The sequence below is a fragment of the Impatiens glandulifera genome, chromosome 2 (assembly GCF_907164915.1).
Source record: "Impatiens glandulifera chromosome 2, dImpGla2.1, whole genome shotgun sequence".
In the NCBI taxonomy this organism is placed as follows: Eukaryota; Viridiplantae; Streptophyta; class Magnoliopsida; order Ericales; family Balsaminaceae; genus Impatiens; species Impatiens glandulifera.
This window is the reverse complement of record NC_061863.1, coordinates 44385681-44393104: the sequence shown is the minus strand read 5'-3', so window position 1 is coordinate 44393104 and position 7424 is coordinate 44385681. Positions and strand designations below refer to the sequence as shown.

Genomic DNA, 7424 nt, shown 5'->3' with positions numbered 1-7424 from the left:
GGAATCAAACGAGCACTGAAGACACCACGTGCTGATTGTAATTATTTTTTTTTTTTTTTTTGCTAAAAAAAAGCAATATTTTTCCACGAAATTTTCAGTTGCGAAGCAGCTAGACGCTTCATTGAATTGCCTTCCTTTCTCTAAATTCGAAAATTCTGAAACCAAATTCAATAGTTTTCCCTGTTTCATACTCTGTTGATCATACGCACATAAATCTCCAATGGCGACGGATGGAGGCTCGATTCAAGGCGATGTCGCCGATATTCTAAGGTTCCGCCAGTTGGAGAAGGTACGATTCAAGACGATGCCGCTGATAATGAAAACCGTTCTTCTAAGGTTCCGGAAGTTGGAGTAGGAACGAACGATGCCGCCGATAGTGAAAACCGTTCATCTATGGTTCCGCCAGTTGGAGGAGGAACGATTCAAGACGATGCCGCTGATAATGAAAACCGTTCTTCTAATGTTCCGGAAGTTGGAGAAGGAACGATTAAAGATGATGGCGCCGATAATGAAAACCGTTCTTCTATGGTTCCGCCAGTTGAAGGAGGAACTCCCGCCAGTGATGATAATACTTTTCTGAACCTAAATCGTATCGATATTCAAGGTGATGATGCCGGATCTCAAAGTCGACCTATAAGGTGTGAGAATAATCTATTTGTTATTGTTGTAAGAAATACTTGAATTCATTTTCAAAGAGCAAATTCTACAGGATTTTGAGCTTTTGCTACTAGTTCTAAGTTATAGAATGCTGCTGGAAATCTGGAATTCATAATTATGCATGCTAATTTTGACCTATGTCTATGATTCTGGATACTGTTGATTCAATTGTGAGTTTATCATTGGTATTATTATTAGAATTGCATTGTTTATCATTCTCATAATTGAAATCTTGACAGAAGCTTTAAAATACACATGGGATGATGAATTAATTAATTGCTAAGTTGGATTTTTATTCCTCTAAAGTTTTAAGTTTAACTGTTAGGGCATCTCCAAGGGAACGGCAAACTTTGCCAGACGGCAATCCCATTTTCTGCTCCAACGGTCCGGCAAACGCACCTGCAAAATAAGAATACACTCTCTCTCCAAACAAAAAAACGCATATTTGCGTAGTTTCTGTTCATTCCAGCAAATTCTTTATAAATTTATAAATAAGCCCTTCAAATATATGAATTGTTTAATTTAAATATTAAACTTGTTTATATAAATTATTTAAAACATTTAATTGATTTTTTAATTTTTAATTTTTAATTTTAAGATAAAAGTTATAATATTTTTTAAATGCATACATAAATCATTAAATTTTATTATAATTTATCTGCTTTTTATTTGTACGAATAATTTTTTATTTCAATCTCATATGTATTTTTTTTGTTCGTGTATTGTAATTTTTGAATTTTTAATAAATTTTTATAATTAATTTATATTTAAGTTTAAAATATTTGGATGATATTATAATATTGTGGTGTAATTTATAAGTTTGTAAAAGATATGGGTGATATTAAAAAAGTTATAAAAGTTGATGTAAGAAAGAATATTATAAGAATATTCTTTTGGGTTTGAGAATGAGTTTTTCGGTTGGAGTAAAATTATTGTTTGACGTGACATTTACACCAAAATGAGTCTGAAAATGGGTTTTTCAGTTGGAGATGGTTATCTAATGATTATTATTTGTTGTTCTACAGCAATAAGGGAAGGATTTCAGGAGCAATTGGAGAGGATAAAGCTGAAATAAGTCTCCATCAACTCAGCACAAAAGGTTGGAATGTTGTCTTTTTCATTAGTTCATCGTTATACTAACTTCTCTTTCCTTATTGGTTTCACTCATTTGAATTAATAAAATTATAAATTTGAAAATAAAATATTAGTTTTGAAAACAAATAAGTCTTCGGATTGGTGGGTTTATGCAATTTGATGGGTAAACCCTAGTTTTAGTATAGTCAAATTAAGATAGGGATGTCAGAAATTCATGTTTAAGAGTGCCTGCCCAGAAGCCAGTTGGTGTGGGATGACCCGACCCGACCATTAGTAAATTTACCGACCCGTATTTTGAGATAAACCCAGCCACTTTCCCACTGTTTGACCCGTTTATACTCTACTAATTTTGACCAGTTTTATGCCCCCATCTTGACCATATTCATAATCCAACCCATTAGTTTTCAAAATTCAGCTTTTTCCTTTTTTTGAATACCTCTCATCACCACTTTTGACTATTAAACTATTTATAGCTGACCCGGATTTAACAAGAGCTTTTTCTAATTTACCCAACCCATTCAGGGAGGAGAGACCGGGTACCCGACCCAATGGTCCCATTGCCAATCCAGTGATCAATATTTTTGATTAAATCTGTCTTTTTTTTTCTATGTAGTGTGTGAGAAAGTTCAAAGCAAGGGAAGAACTACATACTCTGAGGTGTGAGACTTTTTCATCTATTTTCATGGGCTTTTTATCTCTAATTTATTATTTTAATATCCTACACTTAGAGTTTGTTTTTGTTAGATCTTAGTTATTTGCTTTTAAAATGTTATTTTTGTAATTAAAATTAAAACTAATAAAATTAATGTTAAAATATTTTAGTATATTAGTGATGAGATGAATGAATTGATGGTTAACATGATAGTAACGGGGAAGAATGTCAATTTTAAACACCAAGTTGTAAGAAGGTATCAAATTTACTCATTAAGTATCAAAATTCTATTTATATATACTAATTTGTCAAAAAGTGTCAAATTTATTTAAAATAACAAAAAAGTTAAAAGGAGTTAAAAGTTTTGCCACATTTAATATCCACCTATTTTTTATTTATTTTTAATTTACATTAATTACTTTAATATTTTTTTCATTCAAACAAAACATCTAAATTTTTCCTTATCCATTTTTTCTCTCTCTATCCTCAACTCTTCATTTCTTTTAATTGTTCATCTTCTATCCACACCATTAATCATATCTGATGAAGAACCGCCGAAATATTTGGAATCAACTCCGTTTGAAATCCTAGATCAGGATTTCATTTTCCTGTTTTTCCGATAGTCGCCGCCGATCGATACACTACGGAGGGCCCCACCTTTTGTCCAGTACCTTCTACATATCTTGCAGAAATACCTCGGCTACGCGAAACTGTAGTTGTTGTAGTAACATATTGCATCTCGAACACTTCATCGGCTGTTCCGCCACCTTCACCGTCGTCACAATTTTTTGGCCACCTGATTATTCTTCCATCACAATATTATTATTTGACGTCGACATAGCTAGTTCATTAATAGAGATTTCAGAAAAAATAGATTACTTATATTAGAGATGAAGAGGAACAGTGAGAAGAAAATGAAGAATTTGGTAAAGAGAGAGAAAAAATGGATATGGAAAAATTTAAATGTTTTGTTTAAATGAAAAAAGAATTAAAGTAATGTAAATTAAAAACAAATAAAAAATAGGTGGATATTAAATGTGGCAAAAATTTTAACTCCGTTAAATTTTTCTGTTAGTTTAAATAAATTTGACACTTTTTGAAAGTTAGTATATATAAATAGAATTTTGATACTTAATAAGTAAATTTGACACCTTCTTACAACTTGGTGTGTAAAATTGACATTCTTCCCGATAGTAACGTGATATGGAGAGAATATTTAAAAAGAAAAACTGGAAATCTCAGAAAAAAAAACATATCAAACTAGCTCCTCTTCGTTTGTTTTGGAAATCCTGCTTAACTAAGAATCTGTTTTTCCTCTGTGTTTTTTACTGTATTGTTTACTTAAGAATCTTGACCAAGTTTTCAGGTAGCTAATGAACTTATACATGAATATTCTGATCCTAGTCAAGACATAACTCCTGAGCAGGTATATGACTTTCTCCATTAATATTGTTGGACTAGGGTTAAATTTAAAAGATCTGATTGTTCTTTTTGTGTCACATTAAACAGCAACAAAATTATAATAAAAACATACGGCGAAGGGTATACGATACCCTCAATGTACTCAATGGAATGGATATTATATCCAAGGACACAAAGAAAATACAATGGAAGGGTCTTCCTGGTGTTAAAGTATGAGAAATAGAGAATGTAGAAATAATAAAATAAAGTAACTAAGCTCTCAAATGATTAACATTTCTATCAAGAGTAAAATCAAGAGTCTCTAAAAAGAGTCTTAAAAGTCTTCTAAGAGATGAGTGATTGGTTTTGATTCCTGATCTTTTAGTATTATTGATATTATAATCTTTAATACTGATCATATCAGAAATGACATTGAACATTTTTATTTTTTTTATGAAAATCTGCATGAGTGGCTAGAAATCTCATCTGGGAAAATCCCATTTCATATGCTTCTTTTTGTTTGATCTCATTTAAACTAACCCGAGTTGCAATTATGTGATGTAGGCAGAAAGTCTTGAACAGATCAGAAGCAGAATAAAGAATAAAACAGCTCATGTGCAAGAGTTGAAGGAAGAAGTAATGACTACTGTGGTTCTTTCTGTCTATTGTTTTTTTTTTTCTGTTCTTTTATGTTGAGTTAGCGAAATGAATTTTGGGGTATGACTATTATTGATTTCTTGCTGTTAGTTGATTGGTGTTCGGAACATTTTATACCGCAATGAGCTGTATTGTGGGTCAGAAAATATTCCAGATGGAGTGCCATTGCCATTTTCCCTTATACAGGTAAAGAAATAAATGCTTTGATTCGAAAATGTGAATGAATTCTGAGGTTTGGAAATTGTTGTTGCAGATACGTTCCCATGTGGATGTAAAAATATCTGAAGATATGCAACTGGTGCATATCAATATGAATAGGTAATAATTTTAAGGCAACTAAGTTGTGCATTATTAATTTGTAGTCAGCAGCAATGCCTCTGATTGTACCAAATGCAGCAATGATTACGAGATACACGACCAGATCAATGTCCTCAGAGCGATAAAGAAATATGAAGATGAAGTGTTGTGGAAGGTAAATTACAAGGAAGGAGGATGAAGTGTTGTGGAAGGTAAATTACAAGGAAGGAGGTGAAGCCAGCAGCTCGGTTCAAGCTGCAGCATGCTCGTAAAATCTTTTGGATACCCTAAAGTCGGGTATGAGAACTTTTGAGAAGTGTATATTGATATCATATAGTTAGTGTATAATCATGTTAGTGATTTCTCATTCAAATTTTGATGAACTAAACAAATAGTTGTTGATTCAGCCTAAGGAAATGAACACTTTCTGTTTCATCTGAGGAATGAATGATGGAAGATATGGGGATTTGAGAACTTGAATTGGTCCAAGATTTTGATTGAGTCTGTCTCCAAGTTTTATTTCATGAAACAACAACCAGATAGATCTTGATCAAAGAAAGACAAAACAAAAACCAAATGGAAAAACACAGCCATTTTCTTCATCATCACTTGACAAGGCAGATCTTGATGACTGAAGCACCTCCAATTCTGTGTAGTGCCACCACAGCATCTCCTACATCGCACAGTCCTCTCTTAGTTGCAGATCTCAACGCCGCTTCCAAGATCACCTCAGTAGACTCGGCATCCGTCGCCTTTGCAGACCCTTCAGCCAGAATTGGAATCAATCCCCTATATATCAGACTATGTTTCGCAGGCGTCTCGTCGCTGCAAGTCCAATCAAAGGTATCGGTTGTCAAAACAGGAACCACAACCGAAAGGATCGGAACAGCCGGTCTGTATTTAGCAACCAGCTTGGCAGTTGTCCCTCCACGGGTCAAAACCACTATGAGTTTCGCTCTGGCCTTGTTAGCAGTCCTTACAGCCGACGAAGCGAGGCTCTCTAGTGGACTCATTGGTAAAGGCGTCAAATTTATCATCTCTTTGAAGATGAGATTGTAGTCAAGTGAAGATTCAGCTTCAATGCAGATCTTTGACATTACTTTGACCGCCAGCTCCGGGTAGGATCCAGCCGCGCTTTCCCCACTCAGCATAACGCAGTCAGTCCCGTCGAGGACTGCGTTGGCGACGTCGGTCGCCTCTGCTCGAGTCGGGCGGGGAGACTTGATCATCGACTCGAGCATCTGGGTGGCGGTCACGACCGGTTTTCCAGCGAGATTGCACTTGTATATCATTAATTTCTGAGCTAGAAAGATCTTTTCAACAGGGATTTCCATACCCAGATCGCCTCTAGCAACCATGAATGAATCTGTCTCACGCAGGATCTCGTCGAAGTTGATAACTCCCTCCTGATTCTCAACCTTAGACATGAGTTGTATCTTCTTAGCATGAGATCCAAGAACTTTCCTGACATTAACAAGATCAGATCCCTTACGAACAAAGGAGAGCGCGATGATATCAATGTTATTGGGTACTCCCCATTCTAGAATATCCTCCTTGTCCTTCTCAGTGAGAGTGGGAAGATCGACAACAACACCAGGAAGATTAACGTTCTTCCTCTCGCCGAGAAGGGCGGAGTTCTGGCACCGACATTTAACAGTTCCAGATGAAGGGTCGCAGGATAAGACAGAGAAGGTGATAGTGCCGTCGGCGCAGAGGATAATGTTTCCGGGTTTGAGATCAAGGGCGAGTTTCTTATAGCTCATGGAGATGATAGTATCATCACCTTTGATGTCATAATCAGTGGTGATTGTGATTTCTTGACCTTCTTTGAGCTGAACTGGTTTTGCATCTTTTAAGAAGCCAGTTCTAATCTCAGGTCCCTGTATGTATATATATAGAAAGAAAGAGAGAAGAAGATTAGTATAGAAAATGAAGGTAATAAAGAAAGAATTAAGAAAAAAACCTTGGTGTCGAGCATGACGGCGCATAGTATGTTGGTGTTGTGCATAGCAAGTCTGAGATTATTCAAGGTTTCCTGTTGGTATTCATGGCTGCCATGAGAGAAATTGAACCTGGCAACGTTCATTCCAGCTCTGAGAAGCTTCTCAAGCATGGGAACAGAACGGGAAGATGGGCCGAGAGTGCAGACAATCTTGGTCTTGGGAATACGGCCATCGTTGGGGAGTTGTTTCAAGATTCCTTCAATGTCGATGTTAGACATGATGATTATCTCTATCTCTTCTTCAGATCAAGATCAGATCAGATGAGATCTAAGATGGGATTTTGAAATGATAATCCTTTGATTATGTGGTCGAGAGAGAGTGAGGGAGGGTGCAGGGTTAGGTTAGGTGAAATCTGAAATAGTAGAGTACAGTAGTAGTGGTAGTATAGAGCAGGGTTTGAGTGGGTGAGTGAGTGAGTGTGTGTGGAAGAAGAAAGAACACCTTGCAAATATCCCTTGGTTTGGTCTTTCGTTATCTCCCACGTGCCTATCTACTGTTTATTGTATCTATCTACCCTCTACCTCTCTCTCTCTCCACGTTTAAGAAACAATATAGAACCAAAGAATATGCTTTCAAAAAAGAGTTATAATTCTAATCAAAATTTGTTACTTCTCTTAAAACAGTCTTTGTAGAAAATTTGTTACTTCAGTCTTTGTTTGGTG

At 35.6% G+C, this 7424-nt stretch overlaps 1 protein-coding gene and 1 pseudogene across 1 annotated transcript; one reads left to right on the top strand and one right to left on the bottom strand.

Annotated features, from left to right (window-relative positions):
* Window positions 1-220: 220 nt before the first annotated feature.
* On the top strand, window positions 221-4958 carry LOC124924714 (annotated as a pseudogene).
* A 180-nt stretch (window positions 4959-5138) lies between these two features.
* Window positions 5139-7163, bottom strand: LOC124925491 (pyruvate kinase, cytosolic isozyme). Its single transcript, XM_047465504.1, has 2 exons — window positions 6723-7163; window positions 5139-6639 (listed from the first exon to the last, which is right to left on the bottom strand). The coding sequence occupies exons 1-2, from the start codon at window positions 6978-6980 to the stop codon at window positions 5365-5367; spliced, it is 1533 nt and encodes a 510-aa protein (XP_047321460.1). The 5' UTR covers window positions 6981-7163; the 3' UTR covers window positions 5139-5364.
* Between the last annotated feature and the right edge of the window lie 261 nt (window positions 7164-7424).